This window comes from Nyctereutes procyonoides, unplaced genomic scaffold (genome assembly GCF_905146905.1).
Source record: "Nyctereutes procyonoides isolate TBG_1078 unplaced genomic scaffold, NYPRO_anot_genome, whole genome shotgun sequence".
Classification (NCBI taxonomy): domain Eukaryota; kingdom Metazoa; phylum Chordata; class Mammalia; order Carnivora; family Canidae; genus Nyctereutes; species Nyctereutes procyonoides.
In genome coordinates, this window is record NW_026575047.1 from 43,919,704 (window position 1) to 43,945,634 (window position 25,931).

Sequence of the window (25,931 nt, forward strand, 5' to 3'; positions counted from 1 at the left end):
TGTTGAGGAGCCTGCTGTGATATCACATTCCAACTGAGGTACTGGGTACTAACTACACTGTTTCTTTGGGTACTGACTCTGCTTCAAAACATGTTCACCCTTTGTGATCGTTGCTTATTTTCACAGTTGCCATCTCCTTGATTCTGCGACCTGGTTGGGGGCATCTCCAGCCCCTGGTTTGGACCCTGGTAGGGTACAGGTATTTAGAGTAGAGTTTTTCAACTGAGCTGACGGCCGAGTCTGGGTCCTAGGGCATGTAGAGAAGTCAAATGATGTTGAAAACCATTCTGCCTGGGGGTGTATTTGCCTGCATAAGTTGTTAGTGTGTTAGAAACCAATTTCTTAAGACTGCATCTGGTCCTCTAAACATTTTTTGTTGAATGCTGAGGAAATCATTTGACTCCTTTTGTTCTTGAAGTTTCTCTAGTAGAAGAGACCTGGCACTACATAAATTGTGAATTGAAAGAATGACTGAAGTTATAAAAGGTGCTAAAAACAAATGATTAATAATAGCCTGATGCAGACGTTGCTGATAATGACTATAAAGCTTAGTTGTATCTAGCAGAGATGGAGAATCTTTGTTTTTCAGTGATGGGTCACTGAGCTACAGAGAAAAATCAGTGATGGAATTTATAAGTAGGAGATTGTTTTAGAAGAGAATCATAAAATGTTACATATTCTCATAGAATTAAACATAAGATTTTGCTACATATAAGCAATAAAAAGTGTGTTTTTGTTGTACTTTAGGGCCGTTTAGGGAAGAGAGTTAGCAGAAGAAATAAGGGAAACTAAGAAATGAGATGCAGAGGGGAAAAAATAGCCTGAGAAAGATGCAAATAATTAAATGGAGAAGGATGTAGGGAACTGCAGGACAGAGGCTTAGAGTAGAGACCAGTGAGGCTTAGGGAGAGACAGGTGGCGACTCTCAGTAATCAGAGGAATTGTTACCGCAGGTACAGAGTCTCTGGGTTCTCAGGACACTGCTGTGCAGAAGGGGAAAGCCACGTTGCGTATTCGCAACCCCAGGCATAACTTCCGTGACAGTGATGAACATGGTAAAGAACATTTCTCCTGCATTTGAACCTTGTGGCAAGCTATGAGGTCAGGATTTTCATCTCCGTATTACAGACAGGGGAAGCAAGTCACAGTGTGTTAAATGCCTTGCATAGGGTGCCGCAGGTAATGTTTGGCTCTCTAAATCTCTCGTGTTTTCTACCTGCCCCCTTCACACATTCTGATGACTTTGGTGTGGGCTGACGCCCAGAGGTATGTCTAAATCAGAGATTCTCTATGTAATTCCTACTCTGCTTTTTGAGAAAAATGGTTGGAAGATGACAGCCATTTATTATGCGGTCGTAATATGGGCTAAATCGCCCACCAGAAATAAAGCAACACTGACTAAATGTCTCTTTTCCCCAGCTGACCTGTAGGCAGATGAGCGATCTGTTTGCCAGCAGGCCAATTACAGGAGATGTTGTCTTCTGTTACCTGGTTCTGCAAACCTCACATCTTGGAATTCACAAGTGAATGCCTTGTATGTGGCATTTCCCGGGTGGCCTAAATTACGTGCTCCAAGGAGCTGCTGTCCAGATGAAAAACAAATCACACAAGGTGCCTCATTTACCAGTGCTGTCTGATGTTTCACCAGCGCTACCCTGCTGAAGCCTCACTTCCCACCGGTACTGTTGGGATAGCTGCCTTGGCAGCTTCTTCTCACTCCATGCTTTGCCCCACTGCCTGCATATAACGTTGCTCCTGCTCAAGAACCTCTTTGGCTCCCCATTGACCTCCAAGTCAAGGGCAGACCCTCAGCCTGGCCTTCAAGGTTGTTTTATTTCTGATTATTCCTCACAGTGTTCTAAGACCAGAAGATCTTCCCTGCCTTATCCCAGGTTGGTCTGAACTGTACCCTCCACCCCCATTGATCTTTGCTGTTGGAATGTTGTGACCCCCACTCATCACCCCCTGTTCATTCTTGTCGTATCCCAGAAGCCTGGAAATATTTTCCTTCAGTGCAGCCAAACATATGCTCTCACTCCCTTGAACCCTCTACCACTCTGTTCCCCTGTATGGTAGGCTGTGATGTTGTTTGCTGCTTTCTGCTCTCCCCAGATTATACAGTCCCACGGGGTCGGGATTGTCTCTCAGTTAGAATTACATTTCTTGTACCTGCCATGGAGCAGGCCCTCTGGGAGCAACTTGGAAGTCACGCAGAGCATGTGCACCAGTGATGAGGCCAGCCCTTTTAGTGGTGCACCTACTGTGCACCAGCTGCTGAATCATGATCTCATCATGCCAAGGCCGATTTGAACTGGAGGCTTCCTTGCTCCCATGCTGCACCCAGATGACCACGTTGCACTGTGGTAAACACCCACGCATGCACAACCCTTCTGCTGTGTCCATATAGGGTGTCTCTGCACACACAGACCTCTACCTGCTTGTGTCTTAGAATTACCTGGGAGCTTTGAAAATACCCATGCTGGGACCCAGCTCTCACAAAGTACATCAGAGTCCCCGGGGGGTGGGGAAGGCAGTAGTGTTTTCACCAGCTCCCCAGGTGATTCCATTCCAGGTCCCATGCCCCCAAGCCAGAGTAAGAAAGTTAGCAGCCCTGGGAGGGCTCCTGGGAGTTCTCCTGACCATTGGCTGTCCTCCTAAGAACTTCTCTCTCTCTCTCTTTTTTTTAAATAATAAACTTATTTTTATTGGTGTTCAATTTGCCAACATACAGAATAACACCCAGTGCTCATCCTGTCAAGTGCCCCCCTCAGTGCCTGTCACCCATTCACCCCCACCCCCCGCCCTCCTCCCCTTCCACTACCCCTAGTTCGTTTCCCAGAGTTAAGAGTCTTCATGAAGAACTTCTCTTAGTGAGTTCCCGACCACCTCCGAACATTTGAAGGTGAGGAAGAGCTCATCTGTACGTGGCCGTGGTCGCTGGGTCCCTCCTCTCTTGGGGTAGACAGCATGGACTGGAGGTCTCCCTTTTGGGCAGGGTCCCCCTTGCTGCAGCTGGCCTGAGTGTGCCTCAGTCATCCTAAGAGGTGAGCCTCCCCAAAATGCAACCCCAGTTTGCCCATGTAAGCATGTCTGTGTGAACTGAAAAGGAGGGAGTGCTTTCAACTTGTATCTAATTTTAAAAAACAGATTTCTAATCTTGAGCAGGGGCAGGTTTGTTGATGATGGGAAGGCCGGTAGAGCAGTGGTTCTCAAACTGTGGTCCCTGGAGCACCACCATCATCACCTGGGAGCGGGTTAGACTATAGATTCCCAGCTCCACCCCAGACCTGGTGGTACGCTGAGGTTGGGATCTGGCAGGGATCCAGTCCGTGTGATTTTGGTGTCACCGAGGTTGAGAAGCACTGCCCTAGATTGATGATGAGTACCCAGGTGGACCCCTGGAGTCTTACAAAATCTCGGCCTCCTGGGGCTCATCTCAGTGTCTGGAAAGTTGTATTTTTAGCAAGTGCTCCAGGAGATTCTGAAATGCAAGTTTTTTTTTTTCTGTTTTTTTTTTTTTTTTCCTGAATCCTGCTAGTAGAGACCTGATAAATATTGCATTCTTTTAATAATAACTTCGTATCCACTTGGCACAGGGTAAGGACACTTTTCCTCCTGGAGTTACGGCTCCTTCGGCTCTAATTACCAAGACATCTTCCATCCGTTCGTTACCCATTAAGTACAGACAGTCATTCCCTTTAGCACACATCTTTCTCATTGCTGGATTGTTCACTGCCACATAAAAGCCACAAGTGGATTTTATGGCCTCATGCATACTTAATTAGTTCATCTTCTCAAAATTGTGTTTTAAGTGAGTGGAGACATTAGCCTCTGATCTAATTGATCCACAAAACATCTTTTCAGGATGTTTGCAGGGCCCAGCAAACATGATCAGAGGCATCCTTGGTGTTTGTCAGAGACTACAGGTCAAGGAGGTGAGGATCCTACTACTTTTTGTCACCCCTTGTGGGTTGCTCTGCAAAGAACAGGGTTGAGGCAGGACAAGAGCTGCAGGCACATGCAGCTCTAGAAGAGCTGATTATTTTTTGTTTTGCCCACAGCTGTCTCTACCCCCACCATCCTTATCTGTCATCATAAATGTCCACACCTGTGTGATATTTTATGACAGGGCACACCTGCCGGAACAGAGCTGTTGTCATGTTTCAGAGATGCCGCCTAATACGTATGTCATTAAGCCTCATGGCAGGAATGAAAAATGACTTCTGCTCCAACCCTTCCCACCTGCTACCCTCCTACCTCTGTTGTCCTTTACTCCCATCGTGGAGGTCACCAGGCTGCTGGAGAGGACTCTAGCGCACCCAGAGGACCCTGCCTGGATGCATTCCTGCACCCAGCCTCTTCTGGGCATCTGTCAGGACTCTGCACAAAGGGCCGGATGAAGCCTTCTGGAGCCTCCCAGGCAGATAGACTGTGGTCTTTTGTACACCTTAGCTATTGCAGGGCCTTAGCTGTTACAGGCCTCAGGTAGAGCCCTTGTTCCATTGTGCTTGTTTGTGTTAACAAAGCAAAGGAGTGAATAAAGGAAGCCTTTGTTTTTTCCCATGCAGGCCTTCCAGAAAGAACTTCTTTGGGAGTATTTGAAAGCCATTTTGATGGGACCAGACTGGCTAATAAATTTCTTTTCTTGACGATTGCAAATACTTGGTGCCTGAAAAATGAGCTAGCCACATAACCAGGGCTGACTTGAGTGGTGAGCTGGCCTTGACTTGGTTAGACTTGGTTGCAGTGCAAACAGGAATTAGATTGGAATGTGGGCAACAGAGCAGGTACACAGATGTCCCATCACCAATACCAGTGCTAGGACCCCGTTCTGCTGAGCATACCCACAGGGCCATCGCTGAAGGAAGAGTCCACCTCCTTCAGCATGTGGGTGCCCTTGCATTAGTGCTGTGCTGCTGACCCCAGACTGAGCCCCTTGGGGGCTGCAGCCTCACCCTCGGCCCCACTCCTGACCAGCTGAGTCAGAAACTCGGGGAGGGACCAGGCATCTGAACTCTTAAGTGGTTCCCAAGTGCTTCCAATCTAGGTAGCTTTGAGAACCACTGGGTTGAAAGGGTGTTTCAACAAGTGGGATTGAAGATGAGGTTGGGAGGAATCACCTGACTACTCTTGTTTTTCATAAGGTACATAGAGACATGCTCCTCCCTACAGGTATAGCTGTGTGTGGGTCAGAGGCTGTTGGATGTGCGGGTTTTGACAGTGGCGCACATACACGTTTGGAAGAAGGCTAGATCCGCATGACTCTGTTCCTCCCATTCCTTAGCACACCGCCCAGTGTCTCCGGAGATAGAATTCTGCTTCTAGCAGCTTCACAAATTCTCCTGTCCACTTCTCTTGCCACTGTGCTGTGCCTTGTCTTTCTGTTCTCAGTAATAGTTTGCTGGCATTCTTTTTCTACTCTTCTACCATCCACTTGCCACATGATGGCCACAGCTGGCATGTCTTTTGCTTTGAAGTTGCTGGATGCCCACAGATAAGTGATAGTGGTTAGACAGTCCTAACCAGCGTTTACACCTGTATGTTGTTGGCTCCTGGTTCCTGGCACTCGTATCCTCATTTTATAGCTGGGAAAGTGAAAGCATAGGGTGAACTGCCCAAGGTCACAGCATCAGGATGGCCCCAGAGCCCTGGCTCTGTACCCCTCTCCCTGCACTCTCCTGCAAGGTAGGGAAAGGCTGCTCTGTGCTAAGGAACCTTTTGTTATTTCTGATCTTCATGGACATCCTGCCAGGTTGATGTTACTATTCCTGTTTCACAAAAATCAAGGCTTGGACAAGTTAAGCAACTTGATCAAAATCCTAGAGCTAATTAAGGGAATGATAGCTGGGATTCAAATTAGGTGTTCCTCTCTCTGTGCTCTGCATTTTTTCCCACCGCACTGCTTGAGATATCTAATTTCTTTAGGGTGGCATCTGTGGCTCTTTAGAATCTGTTACCAATCCACCTTTCCAACCACTTTCCATACTATTATTTTTTTATTTTTAAATTTTTAAAAATATTTTTATTGGAGTTCAATTTGCCAACATATAGCATAACACCCAGTGCTCATCCCGTCAAGTGCCCCCCTCAGTGCCTGTCACTCAGTCACCCCAACCCCCTGCCCACCTCCCTTTCCACCACCCCTTGTTTGTTTTCCAGAGTTAGGAGTCTCTCATGTTCTGTTGCCCTCCCTGATATTTCCCACTCATTTTCTCTCCTTTCCCCTTTATTCCCTTTCACTATTTTTTATATTCCCCAAATGAATGAGACCATATAATGTTTGTCCTTCTCCGATTGACTTACTTCACTCAGCATAATACCCTCCAGTTCCATCCACGTCGAAGCAAATGGTGGGTATTTGTCGTTTCTAATGGCTGAGTAATATCCCATTGTATGTATAGACCACATCTTCCATACCGTTATTAAATCATGCCATCCAACTTTTGCTCACACTGTTCCTTTAGCCTGGAATGTTTTTCCCTGCCCACTAGGGCTATCAGATCTCCTAGGACAATAGGGACTCTTGCTGATAATACCCTGCATAGAACCCGCAAACAGCAGAGGGTGGGGGGCATTTGCATTTTCTCTCTAGCTCAAAAGCCCTAAAATAATACATCTTCTCTTGACCTTCCACCTCGTGTGATGTTGCAGCATGAATGTAATATCCAGTCACTTTGTGTTATAGCTATGCATGTCTGCCTTTCTGCAAGGTGGCTTCTTGGGGACAGGTGTCACCTCTTCCTTTTTGCTGTGTGTGTGTGTGTGTGTCTAGGGAATTGCCAAGCCACAAGTAGAGGTTTAATATTTGTTAAAACAGATGGAGGGCAGACTAGAATACAGAGGTGGGGAAAGCCTTAAAAACCTTCCATCCAGGGGACCTTGGCAGGTCTGTAGTGCACAGAACAGTTGAGGATGTGTTCATTTGAACGTCTCCAGGGAAATGTACGTTGGAAATTTCCAGAAGGAAACAGAGCTAATGATTATCCCAATGAGCTAATTTAGCATGTTTTTTGCCAGCTAGGTTTTTGTTTTATTGTCTTTAGGTATGCTTTGCTAACCTCCCAGTGAAGAGCCCCTGGCCCCCTGTGCCCTTGAAGCGTGGACCTTCTAAATAGGGTGTAGTTGGGAGCCTGCGAAAATGGACTTCAGGGCTTGGACAGGAATCCCGAGCCCTGTATGGTGGTGGCGTGTGGGGAAGGGGAAGTTGTTTCCCAAGCGTAGACAGTATCTTTCAGGATGGAAACAGGTGCCCAGAAACCAACCAACCAACCAACCAACCAACCAACCAACCAACCAACCAACCAACCGTCCTGCCATTGGGAAAGTTAACTCTTTAACCGTCGAGTCAGGGTTATCATGCTAAGTATCTTTCGGATCCTTCAGGTTTCCGTCCTTTGCACAGGGGGCAGGGGCGGGGGCGGCCGGTGCACTGCGAGGCAGGGGGGTCCTCCTCCCCGGGGGTGTCCATCAGCCCCGGCCTTGACGTGTGGTTCTGTGTCCGCAGGTGAGCGTCCTGACCACCCTGGAGCGCAGGTTCAACCTGCAGAGCGCCGACGTGGGCGTCATCGCCAGCAGCTTCGAGATCGGGAACCTGGCGCTCATCCTCTTCGTGAGCTACTTCGGGGCGCGCGGGCACCGGCCGCGCCTCATCGGCTGCGGCGGCATCGTCATGGCCCTGGGCGCGCTGCTGTCGGCGCTGCCCGAGTTCCTGACGCACCAGTACAAGTACGAGGCGGGGGAGATCCGCTGGGGCGCCGAGGGCCGCGACGTGTGCGCCGCCAACGGCTCGGGCGGCGACCAGGGCCCCGACCCGGACCTCATCTGCCGCAGCCGGACCGCCACCAACATGATGTACTTGCTGCTCATTGGCGCCCAGGTGCTCCTGGGCATCGGTGCTACGCCCGTGCAGCCCCTGGGCGTCTCCTACATCGACGACCACGTGCGGAGGAAGGACTCCTCGCTCTACATAGGTAGGCGCGCCCCGGGGCCCCCGCGCGCTCCTGGGGGGCTCTTGCGCGCTCACCAAGCCCCGCGCCCCTGTGCCCCGCGCGGTCCTCAGCCTCGGCTGCACGTCTGCCGCGCGTGTGGGCTGCCCCAACTTGGAAAAATGCAGGACACCTGAGCTGCACCCCCAGCAAGTCTGGTGTAGTTGGTCTGGGGTGCCACCTGGGCGGGCAGGGACGGTTTGGTTTTTTGAAAAATATTCCCCAGGTCATTTCGGCGCGCAGTGGAATTTGAGGTCGCCTTTGCTGGAGCGTTAAGAAGCTGTGAATAGGAAGCCACAATGGTGGTGGTGGTGTGTTGGGGCGGGGGTAAGGTGTATTTATCTGCCTTTCGTGTGTGTGCATTAGCCACGAGGCTATACTTGGGCCCTACACGTTGGAAACCCCAGTTTTTAACAATTAGAACGATCTTCTGCTTCTCATCCTATTAAAGTTCAAAGGGGGAGATGACGGTATTTCCCGCATTTGGTGTCATTCAAAGTCGGTGACTTCTGGCAACTTTCTGTAATGAGGATATAAGCAGGAGCTAGATATTTAGGAAGGAATAATGTACATGGGAGTTTTTTAAAAAAATCATTTTGCATCATGGCTTCTGATATTTTGTGCTGGGAAGGTGGAAGCCATTTATGGGTCTAAGGTTAAGAAACCTTGAAACGGGAGTCCTTACAACAAATGGGGTCCTCGGTCACAGCTTTGGGGCACTGGGGCATGGTCATTTATAGGGTGAAGGCCTGCTGAACATTTCTATTCCCCGTTCGTGAAGTGTAATTTTGCCTTCTGCAGGCAGTGGTGGTGTTTCGAGCTCTCCGCACTCAGCACTAAGCTTTGACAGAATTACCCCTAATCTGTGGAAACCTTTTGCTTCTCAAAGCACTGTGCCTCGAAGTATTGTTAATTGCCATATAAAGGTTTAGGTTGAAATAGAACTAGAGAGGCACCTGGGTGGCTCAGTACGTGAAGCGTCTGCCTTCGGCTCAGGTCATGATCTCTGGGTCCTGGGATCGAGCCTTGTGTCAGGCTCCCGGCTCAGTGGGGAACCTGCTGCTCCCTCTGCTGCTCCACCTGCTTGTGCATGCTCTCTCTGTGTCAAGTAAACAAATCTTAAAAAAGAATAAGATAGAATTTGGCATAAAGCTTTGTACCTGTTGAGCTTCCACCATGCTCTGTCTGCCCAAGGTTTCTGAGATAGTAGGGTTTGGCATAGTTACATACCTCCATACCGAGCTGAGGCTTTCTCAGCTATGGAGTAAATGCTTTTGTTGGACAAAATATGTTGCAAATGTGGGTTTCTGCTCTCTGAACAGGCTTGGTGAGGAAGGTGGAGAGTGTGTGCCTCTCTGTCCAAGGATAGAGCAGCTGGAGCCTGGTTGTGACTTAGCTTTCATTACGATGTGGAACACAGAAGACTTCCTAGGCTGAAGATGGCCAGACCCTCTCCCCATATGGTCAGGGTAGGAACTAAGGACATTGTTTATGTTTTGTTGTTTCTATAGCTGGAGTGACAGTCACCCCACGTGAGTCTCTTGCAGACTAGGACATGGGCTATGGCATATAGCCACATAGCTTCCTAGGGATCGGCCAGATAATTGGTCTTGGACTTGACTGATGTTACCCTAAGACCCTGGGAGAGATGTTTTCTGGTAGCAGTAACAGCAAGTAGATAAAGCACAGAAAAGGAGGTGGGGAATGAAAAGCTGAGGTCTCGTTTCTGATGATAGATTCAAGCTGAAAAATTTCTCCCCACGATCCCTCCTTAAGTCCTTTCAGTGCTGAATCACATCTGCTTGGGGCTTCCTACCTGGGGCAGCAGGCCCAAAACCCTCTTCTGGAAGTCTACCCTGCTGAGTTAGACCATGGTCTTTCCCCGCAGTGCATAGGGCCTGGTTTATAGGTGCAAAGCTGTAAAGTGAGGAGGTACTTTGGTTTTGTGTGTAGCAGGTGGAGACATGGGCAGTAGGGCTGACCATTCAAAGCAAAGGGCCTTTTCCAGTTGAGGCCGTGTCCATGTCTGTGGGATTTGCTGTGAGTCTTTGTTAGCAAGAATGTTTCAGGCTAATTTCTACTTGGGCACCATTTTTTTTTCTTCTGTGATAGCTAAACAGAGTTGGAAGTGTCTATTTGTGTGGTGCATGGACCTCTCGGTGGCACTGGTCCATCTGGCAAATTCCAAAACATGACCGTACATAGCCATTGAGATGGGCTCTCTGAGTGCCTCTGAACTGGATTCATGGGTCTGTGTTTACAGGGAGCAGAAAAGAGGAAGCCTGCAGAGATAGGCCTCAGTAGGTGGTCTTATCCCATGCATGCTTTGGATTCTCTAGGAACAATCTAAGAAGACCACAGTATATGCAGAGTGTAACTGGTTCCTTCATTTGTCATACAGGACATTGAAAACAATGTTTGTGATCATGAGAATATTTTAGCATTTATCTTCTCTAATGGCTTTAATGCCACTTAAAGCTTTGGGATGTCTATGGGGAAACCTACTGAATGGGACAGATGAATTATGGCCTTATATATTGCCTGCAGAGAGGAGGAAAGTCTGAAGGGATGGGCACTGGAACTGTTTGTCTAGATGTGTGCCCACCAGGGTGGAATAGCATGTGTGTCCCCTGGTTTCAGCTCCTACAAAGCTGGTGAAGAGAGTGAGGCCCCCAACCATCTGGTCATATGCCTAAAACGTGAGTGTGGATTGGAGATGGAAAAGATGATAAATACTGCCTTTGTAAAACACAGACTTCTTCACAGCTGATCCTTTCCTGTGAATGTCCACAGAAAAGGGGATGATGACCATGTAGGCTCAGCCACAGGACAAGGGTGGTGAGACTTACCCCTGAGTTGTGCATGTTCTGAGTCACCAGTCGCTCCTGGGGGCTCACCTGTGGCCACGTCGTGGACGCTCTAATGAAGGGGAAATTGAAGCATTCCATCTCAGGTCAAGCCGATATTGTCCTCTGAAGTGACTGTTTGCTTTGGACTGTTGTGGCCGTGCCACTGCCAAACTCCTGAATTCCTTGATGGGCCATTCACCAGGGGCTTCTCTGGCTGGCACCATTCTGCAGCTGCCCCTCTGTGTGGGGAGGGAGCCAAGGGAGCTCATTACCAGGGACAAAACCCGCTGAATGGGAACACGTCTCTGCTGGCAGGCTTCTCCCTACCGTACAGTGTGGAGCCAAGCCTCACAGAGCAGCTAAACAATGACCTGTGGCTGGCACGTGGCATCCTTTCCTCCTAGAGGGACTGATGGGGCCGAGTGGCAGTGGAGACCATCTGAAATGACACATGACCAGGGTCCAAGAGTCGACCTTTTGGGAGTCTCCTCAGTGAGCCTCTGGCCCATGACACAACCTCCTCTTAGCTCAGTTTTCTTAGCTGTTCTGTTTCCCCAATTTCAAAACCTGGCAAGTCCAATTGTAGGCAAGAGTAAGTAGGATAATATAATGGACTCACTCAGTGTGTCCTTTGTTAGGTTCCTGGGTCAGTTGGTTGCAACCTTGTCCTGTTTGAGGGAAAAGGTGAAATGGGAGTGATAGATTTTTAAAATAACTTTATTCCTTGTTGAAAAGTATTATAACTTTTCAACTGTTGACAGCTTTGGAAGTACAGAGAAAGAATAAAGAATCACTACTCTTAGCTTTAAGATCTCCCCCCCCCCACACACACATACCGCATTGGTATGCTTTTCTACCAAAAATGTGTTTAGGGGTACCGGGGTGTGCAGTTGGTAAAGCGTCCGACCCCTGGTTTCAGCTCAGGTTGTGGTCTCATGGTCCTGAGATTGAGACCCGTGTTTGGCTCTTTGCTCAGCGTGGAGGCAGCTTGAGACTTTCCCTCTTTCCCTCTCCCCCTCCTCTCCCAAAATAAAGAGATCTTTAAAAAATTGTGTTTAGGGCAGCCCCGGTGGCGCAGCAGTTTAGTGCTGTCTGCAGCCTGGGGTGTGATCCTGGAGACCTGGGATTGAGTCGCACGTCGGGCTTCCTGCATGGAGTCTGCTTCTCCCTCTGCCTGTCTCTCTCTCTCTCTCTCTCTCTGAATAAATAAATAAATAAAAATCTTTAAAAAAATTTGTGTTTATAATAAATGCATCTCTCAATATTTGATGCACGTTGCCATGTGTTACCAAATATTTTTTCTGTGGTGTTGCTACTGCATATGTAACATTCTCTTGCAGATCTCTACCGTAATGTTTAATGCCCTCTATTGTTGGACATGTGTTTTTTTAAAGGGTTCCTAGTTGTTAATGAGGCAGACAGGAACAGGGATTCTGAGAGATGCAGTGACCTGCCTGAGAATACTTAGCTGAATGGAGCCAGACTCTGGGTCTGACGATGAAGGTTTTCCCATGTATGTCTAGGGCCTGTCACAAGGCTGGGGTTGTCGGGGGGGAGGGCCGGTGGATGGTCCAAGGGGTCAGGTACAAGTCAGGACATTGCACAAGACTGCATGAAGCCTTCAGGAAATAAAAATCACAGGAGCCCGGCAAGGAGGGAAGAGCACAGTGTGCCTCACAGCCGAGGGGAGAGGGTGGGATCAGAATGGGGAGTGTGTGTCAAAGCCTGAGATGGGGGAGTTGGGAGGCAGAGGGAAGGGTGGTTCGGGCTAATAGTCCAGGGCAGGGTTCTGGAACTCCTGCTGCTCCGAGTAGACCTGGGTGTAGATGAGAGCTGTCGTATATTCCGCCTTCTGCTTCCCTGTCTTCAGCGATGCAGGGCACTGCCCCCCACCCCCACAACTGGATGTTCATTCCCTTCTTGAACCATGATAGCCATTAGGTAATTGTGCTTGTGTTGTGTTAGAAATTCGTCTGTTTACAGCTTCACACACGCTGCTTCTGATTCTGCCCCAGTATCTCATTTTGAGATAATGCTAGAATCCTAAATCGCTGCAAAATACAAAGAAGTCCCCCATGCCCTCCATCCAGTTTCCCCCAGTGGTAACATGGCACTTAACTGTATTTAGCACAATATCAAAACCAGGAAATTAACACTGGTACAGTCCATGGAGTTTACTCAGATTTTACCGGTGTTATATGCACTTATTTGTGTGTCTGTCTGTGTGTGTATGTATATAGTTCCGTGCAATTTTATTATGTGTGTGGGAGGTCTTCAAAATGCAGAAACCAGATCATTTTGAGTCTTGTGTGTTTGGCGGACCTACACACAGGCAGCAGTAATGCATGCACGCCCATGTGTGCATACACAGAGGGAGGATATCAAGAGAGAGAGAGAGAAGTTTTAGGTAGAATGGCAGCTGGCTAGAGGAAAACTAGTTTTCCAGAAGGCTTCCCGCGGGGGGCCCTTGCAGACTGCCCGAACACACAGAGCAATTGCTCCCAAGTCGGGCGGCACACGTATTACACACAAACTTGTTGTGTTTTATTTTTTATCACTTACATCGAAACCCAGTGGAGCCCTCTGTGTTCCAGTTGATGCAAAGAGGAATTATTCTCAGATTTCATCTGTCAAGTGTTTGAGTGCAAAGGTCACTATGATACCAGCCAGCAACCAGAGAGAACCAAACTTCTCGTCAGAGCCTTGGGAGCCCAGAGTTATTTTGCTTCTGATGAGTTTTTATTTTAACTTGACATTGGGTAAAATGTGTTTTAACTCTCCAAAGAGTGTGGGTCGGGTATGGATCAAATACACTGTGACTGTAGTTCGTCTGAAAAAATAATTAAAAAGCTCTCCCTCATGGGAGCAAGCATAGCTCATTACAGTCTTGCAACTTCATTGATATTGAAGTTACCCTCATTAATTTCTTTTTCTAAAATAAATGACACTGTAAAACTGGTCAATTTGTTTTGGCTCCGTTCCACCCCCTCTCCCCAGCTGCTGGTCACATGCCATTCTCAGTGTGTTTTAGCAACGTGCTAGGAAACGTGCATGTGGCTCTTATCTGGTGCTTCCATATTGCCTGGGCTGCTAGATGCTTCTTGTTCATTTTCAGCTGCTCATAATTCATGCCCCGTGGTTCATGGAATTACTTCTGTGCTCACTGCCTGCGTGACCTTGGACGAGACTCCCAGCGTGGGCTCTGGAGTCTGACAGTTTTGAGATTCAAATCCTGGCTCCCCCACAGACCTGCCACCAGGATTTTGGACACCTTTCCAGTTGACTAGAACCTGCTTCCTAAGCAGTAAAATGAGGCTGGGATCTACCTTGCAAGGCTTTGCCTCTGTATCCTTTGTATTAGGATCTTGTTCACGGTGGAGATTGATAAACACTGTCCTGTTCATTTTTATGGTCCTATCCTTACCATTTCTGATGTAGAAAGGAGGTGAGAATGAGTGACTTATTTGAAATACACAGGCAGGTCTCTTGACCAGGGTAGTTGGATCCTGATTTTCAGCATGGGACAGAATCCATCTAGTGGATCTAAGAATAGCAACCTCTTCAGTCCTGAATTAAATCAGCAGGGCTCTTCTTAGCCTGCAGACCCCTTCCTGTGGCTCATCTCAAAGTATGTAAAGTGCTAGCAGGGCCCCAGGCAGCAGGTGATCTGCTCCATGTTAAGTCAGGGACACTCTAGAGTACGGCCATTGCCACGATGTGATATACTGGTTAGCTCTCTGGGTTTCGACACATTGCTTCCTAATTTGCTTCTTAATGTTGGCTCAGTTCTTCAAAAGAATGTATTCTCATTTTAGGAAAGCTGGAAAAACCCAAAATATAATAAGACAAATAATTTCTAATCCAGGTACCTATAGAAAGTCGTCAGTCTTTAGGTATACTCCAGCCTTTTTCTTTGGTCTTAACTAAAAACATATACAATGCTATATGTACACCTACTTTTAATTGATGTATTGTAAATTTATTAATCAGTTATATGTGAAATTAATGTATTAATTATGGTAACTGCAGGGTGTTAATCTGGAAATGTTGGACATTTGAGTGATGAACATCTTTGTGGCGATAGCCACATTCACATCTGCTGAAAACTTTAAAAGCTCAGGTTCCTGTAGATGATTCAAGGTGAGCTAGAAAAGCAGCCCTTGGGTCTTGCTGTGACTTTTTCCAAAATACGTGAGGCAGAAGCATGTCCTGAAAGAGGCTTTGGGCCAGCCAGGAATGTTGATGCCTTTGTTCTGCAGCCCTCTCCCACATCTGCTGATCAGGGGTGCAACCTTGGCTTTTTAAAAAATATTTTATTTATTTATTTGACAGCAAGAGAACATAAGCAGGGTGAGCAGCAGGCAGAGGGAGAAGGGAGAAGCAGGCTCCTCTCTGAGTAGGAAGCCCGATGCGGGACTCGATCCAGGACCCCGAGACCATGACCTGAGCTGAAGGCAGACACTTAACCAACTGAGCCCCCCAGACCCCACTCAGGGAAGCAGTCTTAACTGCTGCAGGGGCTCACCTTGCAAATGACAAAGAGCAGACTATATGGAGGCTGAGGATCCAGGGGTTCTCGCTTCATCCCCTGCCATTTGTTTCCCTGGGAATGCAAAGTCCATCTTGCCAAACTTTCTGATTTTTAAGAGTGACTGGAAATCTGTATTTATAAGTGGACTAAAGTGCCAGCTCTTTGGGATCCCTTCCAAAAAACCCTGTGTGAGTCAACAACATGTAAGCCAGCTCAAACATGTCGGTGGCTTGCCGTCTTGGACTCTTCGCTCTTCAAATTGCATTCACCTTTTGAATGGTGAAAAAATGAAACAAGAAAGGAAACAGGGTGGTAAGAAGAGCAGTTGCACATATGGATGCCACAGCCAGAATAAATAGTGTCCTCTACTGTGATTCCAGGTGGTATGGGCATTGGGTTGGGGAGGGGAAGGAGGGCTCTTGCACAGGGCACAGTGGTAGAATGGAGCAGAGTGGATGTCTGCTCCAGAGCCTCTCGGGGTGCTAGTCTGGCTGAGGCTCGGCCTCTTGCCTCATTAGACTGGGAATCCCAGAGTGGAAAAGATGTGGAACCGTTCTTCCAAGGCAAGCATGTCTGGATGAAGATAAGTGCCACTCAGTTTCCTGAAGGGAGTGTTGGAATACAGAAACCAGTACTGTCTTAGGGTTGTTGGGGCCTGTGGATGTTTCCTGTGTGTGTGAGCATCTTTGCTGAGTGATTTTAGAAGCTAGTATTCAAGGTTTTGATAGACCAGGTGTAAGACCAGAGAGGCCCAGACTCCGCTAGAGAAGATTCTCGGGGAGGGTGAAAGATGCAGGGGATGAGGGGGTGGTCCCTCTTTCCGCACTCCAAAGCCTCATTATTTCTTTACTGCCAGCCTCTTACTGCACCTGACTAGTGAAAGCAGACTCATTTTGTTTTTCTTTTCAACTGTAACACAGGCATTGTTCTTAAATATAAAAGCTTCTGAGCTATTTTCCTGAATAGCATGCATATTCTTTATTTGTAGACTATTTCCTTCTTATCTAGAATAATCTTGGCTTTATCTCCTTTTTTTTTTTTTTCTTCTGTTCACCTGCAAGAAGCCTTGAGTGAGAGCAGCTGTGTGAAGGGTTTGGTTTCTGTGGAGAGTTGTGATTTGCTGCTCTTAACACTGGCATTAGAAGTTAATGGCCTTCCTCTTTAGTGGGAAGTGAGCTCTTCCTTGCTGGAGGAATTTTTTTCTCTAGAATTTTATTTATTCATCAGAGATACACAGGCAGAGGGAGAAACAGGCTCCTTGAGGGAGCCCCATGTGGGACTCCATCTCAGGACCTGAGCCAAAGGCAGATGCTCAATCACTGAGCCACCCAGGTGCCCCTTTGTAGAGGATTCTTGTGCTGAAAGGTCTTACGTCAGAGTCGTTGTTGTGGACATTTGCTTTTTCCCTGTCCCACACCTTGTTTTTTTGTGATGGAAAACTGCTTTTCCCCAAGGTGGTTCTCCTAGGCTGCAGATGTGAATCATATGGTCCAGGCATGGCCAACTGTAATACAGGATAGGGCTCTCATGTACAGGGATTGGCCCAAGGAGTGTGACAACCAGAGTCTACCATGAGGTGGGACAAAAGGACTCAGTGACAGAGAGGTCACTTGCTTTTCCAGGACTGCTAGCTATAAGCACTCAGTGAGCAGAGAGGCCAAGGTCTGTCGTTGCGGCTCTGTGCAGAGATCTGGACCTAGGCGTGAAGACTGCACAAAGGAAGGCAGACTGGGGGAAGAGAAGGCAAGAGGGCTCCTCAGATCCACCTGTGCCTAAATCGAGCATCTAGCTCTTGGAATCCCAGTGACTTGAACACATAAATTGTCCTTTACAACATTTGCAGCCCAGAGGCTTGGATGCCGTGTCAGGTCACGGAAGAGTTAGATGGATTGCTTTCCTCTTCAGATCTGACCACACACCTTCCGACAAAGACCGTGTTCCTGGGCAAGGAAACACATGTAGAGCAGTTGTCCTCTGATCGCAGAGCTAGCTCTTTTATGATGCCAAGCTGTTCACCCATGGCCCCCTAAAGAACTGAAAAACTCCTGACCCTATGCATTCAATAAAAAGGGTTGCGTTGGAAGTTCTGATTTATCTTTTCATTATTTCATAGCATTTAAGTTCCAGGAAAGGGACCTCGAGGCCAAAAGTGATGCCCTTTCTGCTTTCTTTCTCCCTAACCACCCCACAACAAACAAAGTGTTTAAAAATAACTGGTTGGCAAGCAGGCTTTGTGCGGGAGCAGGAAGTGTTGAATGGCAAGTCGTGTATGTGGGCAGGAGAGCGTCCAGCATATCACCTTATTATTCAGTGGTGCTGTTTATTGAATGGAAGACACCTAAGCAGCCCTGGCTCCTGTACTGGACTGATATCGCCAAAGCTACCTTAACTCCCTGTGATGTCATATTGTCAGGAGTGAAGACGCTAAATGAGTATGCTCCCTTTGTGACTTGGCTTTGCTGTTTCAGTCCTGCCAAGCGCTTTGTGTGTGTGTGTGTGTGTGTGTGTGTGCACATTCTTATTTTTGCTGACATGCAGCTGAAAATCTGAACACACAAAAGTGTTAGGTGGCTAAGGGGGACTCCAAAAAAAATTAGGTGTAGTTTTTAGAGCTGGGGTTCAGGAATTTGCCTTAAGAGTGTGAAGAGAAATCGGAGGCTACATAACTGGGCTGCTTGAACCCAAAGCTTCCTGAGAGTGCTTTTTGGGGGAGGGATCCATGACCTTCTAAAATTATACAGAGAGGTGGGTGTACTCCTGTGGGGAGGCTTTCACTGGCTATTCCAAGAAAGGGGTTCATGACCCAAAAAAGGTTAAGGCCACACAAAGCCCTTATGTGGGGCAGACCCCAATGATGAGCAACTGGACATAAGTGAAATAAAGATAGTTGAGGTGATGGGCTGTACAGAGTGAGATGGAATGTTGTTCACTGCTCAGCTGTCAACTTGATCTGCTCCCTGGGGAGCCGCTGTAATTCCAACAGGAAGCACTTGGAGCATCACTCAGGCAATGTGGGTGAAAAGTCAAAATGTGTTCGCATGACTCTGGAGACATCCTCTCAGCCTTCCTCCTCCTCCTGTTCCTCCCTTTCCACCCCCTCCCCCAAATTCCTTTGGGGCTAAAATTTTCCATCCCTTCTTTCAGCCTAACTGTGGGTGTTTTGGGTAATATTCAGCAAATTTTCTGTGCTGGTTTGAACTGATGCACCGATAGGAAAATCAACTTTCTTTTTCTCTAAAGGCAAAAACATTTTAAAAATGTACTCAGTTCATTAATGGAATCTGAACTCTCGAAGTCAAAACTTTCCATGTGTTCTTACAAAGAACAATTCTATGGGGGCAATTAAAAACAGACCAGTAGGAAAAAAGTTCTGAGAGACCCCAAAAAATCATCTGGGGACATGGATGAACTTGGTTAAATTTGTATGGGCAGAATGTTTTATCCCATGCTTTTTGGGATCACTGCTGCACTTAACCCCCTTTCTATCTTTACCAATTCCCATTGCCTCTTATTTCAGGTATGGGATTGGGGGAAGGGCTTGGGGGAGACATACTTTCAATCTAATGTTCTGAGCACAAGTGGATGTGATTTCCCAGTGCCTCCCTTTCTGCCCAAGGCATTACCAATAAGACACATGTTGGTCCACCTGCCTTGTGGGTTGCTGATGAAGTTTACAAAGGGAATTTGGATTCTCAGCAAGAGGTCTCATTAGCACAGCAAGGATCTGATAGATTCTAAAATTGTGTATGGACACTCGGAACCTTGTGAAACCCATTGGTGTCTATTATTAGATCTAAATTATTTCACCTACCCAGTCTGTACATTGGTATCATGGGGCAGGGGACGGGGAGAACCTTGCCTTGATCCAACCCGATCAATTGAATTAGCTTAAGCATGCATTAATACCTATGAATCTGGGGCTGAGGGCAAAATTCAAAAGCCAAGGGGGTGGCAGGAGAACAAAATGTCTCCTGTATCAGTACTTTTATTTTTTAATATCCACCTTGTTAGTGGTGGTGAGCAAGTGATTAATTTTAGGAGTCATTGTGGTCACAAAGAACAATTAACAGCTGTCTGCTTATTTGGACTAGTGCGTAAAGCACATGTGGGTTTGAATAAGGACTTTAACAACACTGGGCTCACTAGGTCTCTATGGCGTCTTGCTGTATGACACCTAGAGGATGGGTGCTCTGCCCGTGGTCTTGCTCCCTTCTCCTAAAGCCCAGGGAGACTGGAGTTGCTGTTTTTGTTGTGCACACAAACAAACTGAGGCAGAGGAGGTCAGGCAACTTGTCCAGGGTCCTACAGCTAGTGAGTGGCAAGGCCCGGCTGGTAATCCTCATCTTTAGCATCCCAAAGGGCATGTGTTTTCCACCATATGCTCCCTTCCTTTGTCCTTCGACACTGCTGTGCCCCACCAGCATAACAGAGGACTCCAAGCATACCCTACTTAGTATCAAATGTGCCCTCACTCAGCGACTTCATTTTTTTTTTAACGGTTTTAATTATTTTAGAGAAAGTGCATGCACATGGTAGGGGAGGGACAGAGGGTAAGGGAGAGTCCCAGGCAGACTCCATGCTGAGCATAGAGCCTGACGTGGGGCTTGATCGCAGGACACTGAGATCATGAACTAAGCTAAAACCAAAAGTCTGATTCTTAACCAACTGAGCCTCAACTACTCCTTATTTACATTCATGTTTCTCTCCCTGTCTCTCTCTGCTATACCAAATACCTGGAAATGTTCCTGATTCTTACAGTAAAGTATGAAATGGGTATTGAGAATCTAGGCCAGGGGAGGTTGATGGGTGTATGGTGCTTAGGGCCTGGCTTCTTTGTGGGAAATTTGAAAACTCTTATCAGATAAAGCTTTGTTCCTATGACAAAAGCCACGAGAGATGTTTTCACAGTCTCCCTGTAGTAAGGTGACAGACACTCACCAGACAGTTTTGTTTACTTTCTGGGCCCTGTAGCCTTTAATTGGTGTACAGTCATTGCTCTTACACAGCTTGGACTTGGGGTTTTTCACTCCCAGGTGTGGCCAAGCTGGCTGGCTTTGCTCTGCAAGGCAAGAGTGATCTTCTCTCCCACTAGGCTACAGCTGGGACGAAAATGGTAAAAAGGTAGAATAAAAAAGGCTTTGTGGATCTTGGAGGAACAGGAGAGATAGGAAGATGAAAGAACGAGCAGAGACCAGTGGGCTGGAATACTGTGATGCCCAAGGCCTTTTATCGTGGGGAAACTATCAGCAGCCTGTCTGGCCAATCCTATGGTGTCCCAAAGACCTTCCAGAGTAGAAGATCCATGGAAATGAACTGGCAACAGGAGGAGTGGTGACCTGGTGGATCAGATGGTGGCAGAGACCTCCTCATGTTTCCTTGTCCTGTACCGGGATGTCCAAGTAGCTGTACACTCTTCCTAGCAGATCTCCTTAATCCACACTGCCCTGTGAGCTTGTTTAGGTGGCCTGCAGACAAATGACTGTCTCCTGTTGGTCCACCTGGGGGAGTGTAGGGCGGGCTCAGAGGGCAGATCCTGGGAACGAGCCACCAGGTGTTCAATTAGGAATGTCAGTGCAGGGGATCCATGGGTGGCTCAGCGGTTTGGTGCCTGCCTTCAGCCCAGGACACGATCCTGGAGTCCTAGGATCGAGTCCCACATCAGGCTCCCTGCATGGAGCCTGCTTCTCCCTCTGTCTGTGTCTCTGCCCCCCCCCCTCTCATGAATAAATAAAATCTTAAAAAAAAAAAGGAATGTCAGTGCAGAGGGGAGGTTGGGAGATGGTGCTCCTCCGGCTCATGACTCCAGATCCCTATTTTCAGCTTCCTTTTTTTAAAATTATGGTAAAAACAAAATAACCTAAAATTCACCATCTTACCCATTTACAAAATATACTGTTTAGTAGAGTTACCTGTATTCATACTGTTGTGTGGCAGCCCTCCAGAACTCCCTCATCTTACAGAACTCAAACTGTGCACCCCGACCCTGGCAGCCCTGTTGTGCTCTTTGTCTTTGTGGGGTCTGACTATTCTAGTTACCTCTTCTAGGTGGAATCCTACAGTTTTTGTTCTCTGGTGACTGGCTGATTTCTCAAGGTCTATTCCTGTTGCAGCACGGGTCACAATTTTCTTCCTTTTTAAAGGCTAAATCTTATCCTTTGTGTGTCCATACCACATTTTGTTGATCTGTCTATTCCTCCGTGGACATTTGGATTGCTTCCACCACTTGGCAGTGGTGAGTAGTGCTGCTCAACATCTGCGTGCAGTGTATTTCTGGCTCGTTAAGAGACAGCTCTCCACTTGGGTGTCCTAAGATGGTATTGAGCTCCATAAGTCCAAAATTCACCTCCTTAAGTTTTCTCCTGAGTTAGCTTTGTCATAGATTCACTGTGTCCTTTTACTCCTTGCACTTAAAAATAAGCCACCACCTCTTACTGATCATGGCTTCTGGAGGTCTCTGGTGTCTGGGCCCATCCTCTCTTCATTCCCCTTCAGTACCCCCAGGTCAGGCCCTCCTTACCTCTCCCTAGGAGGAGTGTGTCTACCTTTGATGCTTAAGCTTAATCTGACCTATGTCCAAGCTGTCCACCGCGAAGCTTCAGAGCAGGCTCTGAACGTTTACAAACCTGAAGAGATTCATGTTGTTCTGGAACCTTTGTTACAGGAGTTCCAAAGCCTCTGCATGGAATTTAACTGGGTTTCATTATATGCCCAGTGGGTAATGAAATATGGTTATGTATATTAAAATAATGCACATTTTTAAGATAATAGTACTGTACATCTTCGAGAGACTTAAAATAAGTTGACTCCTTTTTTTTAAAAAATTTTTATTTATTTATGATAGTCACACACACACACAACACGAGAGAGAGAGAGAGAGAGAGAGAGAGAGAGAGAGGCAGAGACATAGGCAGAGGGAGAAGCAGGCTCCATGCACCGGGAGCCCGACGTGGGATTCGATCCGGGGTCTCCAGGATCACGCCCTGGGCCAAAGGCAGGCGCTAAACCGCTGCGCCACCCAGGGATCCCAGTTGACTCCTTTTTAACAGAGACCTACTTAATTTAATTGTTTACATAGCATTTGTGCATTGACTTAACAAATCCTGGGAGCTGACCATGGGTCAGTCCCAGTGCACGGTGCTGGGGATACACAGATGGATCAGACCTAGCCCATAAGACTAGTAATATCAGCAGACATTTATGCAACATGTTCTGTGGGCCAGAGGCTGGGTAGAGTTCTCTACGTATATTATCTGGTGTGATTCTCCAAGCAATCTCTTAGGTTTTCTTGTCTACGTTTTATGGAAGGAGATTAAAACACAGAGATTGGGTAACTGGCCCAGTAAGGGACAGTATGGAAACTTGAGGTGGGTTGGGGTGGGGGTGGGGTTTCTTTCTCCAAGGGATGTGTTCCTCTGCTTCCCAGCAAGCTCTACGTGAAACTATCATGAAATCTAAGAGCTTGAAACACGGGAGGGCAGGATGAGACACCAGGCTGATAGGAACCTACACATGCATTTGTATATGTTGAGTTGGAAAATATTCACCAAATGTGCTCAGGAATATTTTACAAGTGTGAGTAATGACTCAGTGCCTTGCAAAGAGACACACTGTCTTCCAAACTATAGCTGCTGTTAGAGAAAGGAAACCATGTTCTGCGTGTTCTCAAAGCAAGGACTTGTGTAAACTCTGTCTTTCGTAGGTGTCAAATGCTATTCCTTGATGTGATGCATCATCTGGTCAAGGAAGTAACATGACAAAGCCTATCGCCCAGGCTCAGAAAGGAAGGTGATGTCTTTGAACTGGCAGTCTGGATGTCTGGGGAAAGGGCTTTCAAAACTTGTAAGCCTTGCAGCTGGGGAGATGGTCTTTACTTCCTATGAATCACATAGGGCTGACCTGAAAGCGACCACCTAGCCGTGTGTGTGTGTGTGTGTGTGTGTGTGTGTGTGTGAGTGAGGTTGTGCCATTGGTGGGATTTGCTATTCCTCACACAGAACACAAGCATATTCTTTTAAGAATACATTTCGTTCCTGCTGGAGATGATTATAAACAAGTAATGCACGAGCACTAAGTAGGTTTTTAAAGTTGCGGTGGAAGAGTTGGTCCGGTAGCTTGCTGCCTGTTGTGCTGTTGCCTTAGAAAGCCGTGGGTGGTGGGAAGCCTCCACTGGGCGAGTGCACACCATGTGCCAGGCACTCAGAAATGAGTCTTCTCCTTTCCTCTGCATCATGACCATTTTGCAGAGTAGGAGACTGAGGCTCAGCAGAGTTAGTTACTTGTCTAAAGTCTGTCATCTTTTAGGAAGTGATCACTGTTGAACGTAGTATCTACTGATTGTGTCTGGTCCAACGCTGAGGTTTTGTGGAATAATTGATTTTTTATTATGGGAAATTTGAAACACAAAAGTGGAAAGGATAGTTGAATGAACCTCAGTGTGATCATCAGCAGTTGTGACCAACTCATGGCCTTTCTTGTCTGTACCTGTACCCAGTCTCCCTTTAAGCTCTAATGATAATTTAATATTAACAACTGTGTAATCAGTGTTTGGATTCCTCCAATTGCCTTCCCAAAACACCACACTTAATTAGATCTAAAAAGCTCCATGCTTTGCAATGAGTTGCTTTGTCTCTTAGGTCCCTTTTAATCTCTGGGTTTTTCTCTCTCTCTTTCTGCCAGGTTAAAGAAATGGAATCATTTATCCTACAGTTTTGTGCAGTTGGGATGGTGCTTTTTAACATGTTCTTCAGTCCTCCACCTGCATTTTTTTGTAAATTAGTTGTTAGCTCTAGGGGACTGATAAGATTCAGCATCAATATATTTTTTTTTTTTTTTGCGGGGGGAGGCAAGAACTTCATAGGCGATGTTTATTTCTATTAATGAGACACATAAGATCTGGCTTTCTCTTTTTGTAGTGTTGACAGTGCTCATGGTCATGGCCTCTAAATAGTGGGGACATTAAAATTCTGTTTTTCTTCTTTTGTAAGTCTATTGAGAGAAAGTTCCTCATTTGAAGTATTTTATTACCTGTAGGTAGAATTTGAAAAAAAGCAGGAAGAGTATTATATGATTACCAAAAAACAACTTGAGGTCTTTTTTTTAATTTCATTTTTTTTTTTTTTAGTGTTATCCTTAAAGTGTATCCTCTTAGGGATACATAAATTACTGTTTAAATGTTATTGAAAATGGCTTTTCTGTATGTGGTTGGGACTCTAATTCAATGAACAATGAAATGTATTCCATTTTGTTTTTGATTTTTAGAGATTACTTTTTAAATGTAGAGATACAATTTTGTTTGATAATTATGTAAACTATTTACATGGTGTCAAAGTCACATCTACAAAATAGGAATGTTCTGAGAATTCTGGCTTCCAAACCTGTCACTGTTATTCCCTCCCACACCTTGGACACAGCCATTTTTCTTCCAGTTTTTAGTTTTATCTTTGTCCTAAAAATGTTACCAAATACATATATATATTAACATCTCCCTTTTCTTTATAAAAGTAGGTTATTATATGCATTTTTCCCACCTGGCTTTGTCACTGGACAGTGTATCCTATGAAGGAATATTGCTATATAAAGAATTAGCATTATAATTGGCATTATGTAAAGATGTATGAAATCATTTGCTTTTCAGAGCTGGTGGTAATAACAGCAAATATGTGGCATTTACACTGTTCTCTGCACTGTGCTTTACATAAACTCTTTCAGTGATTCTCATAATCATCGTGCCTATGGTATGTATTTTGTCGCTATTCTGTAGATGAGAAAGCCAAGGCAGAGGGTAACTGGTTAGGTACCTTGCCCAGAGTCTCAGACCTAGTGAGTGGCAGACCGGAATTTGGATTCAGGTATCCACTCTCCTATACCACATTATATTGTTTTAGAATTTCCAGAGTTTGATTTTTTTTTTTTTTTTTGGTTTTACGAGTAAAGAAGTCATAGCCCTTGGGCAGTTATGCTAAAGGTGTCGCTACTGTGTACCCGTGTCCTTAGATTTATGACTTCTTCAGATGATCACTAGCTTGCCTTGCAGCTGCTTGTTGAGTCTATAATTCAATCTTATTTTAAGTTAAACACTTGGCCCATTGTTAGGTCATGCGTGCTCAGGGGATGAGACTCCTGGGTCAGATAAAGGACTTTGTGACTCCTGCACAGTCATCAGCATGTTGTGACTATTCCCTTTGCCCTGTAAGTACCACAGAGGTGATGCTGAAGGTGCAGATGTATGTCAGGTATGCAGGAAGTCCTGTGCCGGAGAGGAATACGAAATTTGGAGGATCCACTGCTTTTATAGCAAGCAGTAAGCAACCCTACTCTTTGTCCAGAGGATAGAGTTGTCTCATTCCTTATGGTTGCTCACTGAGAAATGTTTGGGTTATGAATCTAGCCCACCTGCGTTAGCTACCAGATGGGTACTGTTTACTTCCACAAGCCTGATATTAAACATCAGGCATCTAACATGTCTGCTAGATGAGGGTAAGCCCCAGCCTTTTCTCTTACCTTGTGTTCTTGGCACACCTAGTAGGATGTGTGGGAGCCTAGAGACCCTCAGAGGACTGCTTCTCC

At 46.5% G+C, this 25,931-nt stretch overlaps 1 protein-coding gene across 2 annotated transcripts in view; it reads left to right on the forward strand.

Annotated features, from left to right (window-relative positions):
* SLCO3A1 (solute carrier organic anion transporter family member 3A1) overlaps positions 1-25,931 on the forward strand; it is a 303,404-nt gene that overhangs the window by 55,064 nt on the left and 222,409 nt on the right. For both annotated transcript variants that reach the window (XM_055326459.1, XM_055326458.1), the window contains exon 2: positions 7,505-7,970. In XM_055326459.1, the coding sequence (XP_055182434.1) occupies positions 7,505-7,970 (466 nt within the window). The remainder of the gene's footprint in view (positions 1-7,504; positions 7,971-25,931) is intronic.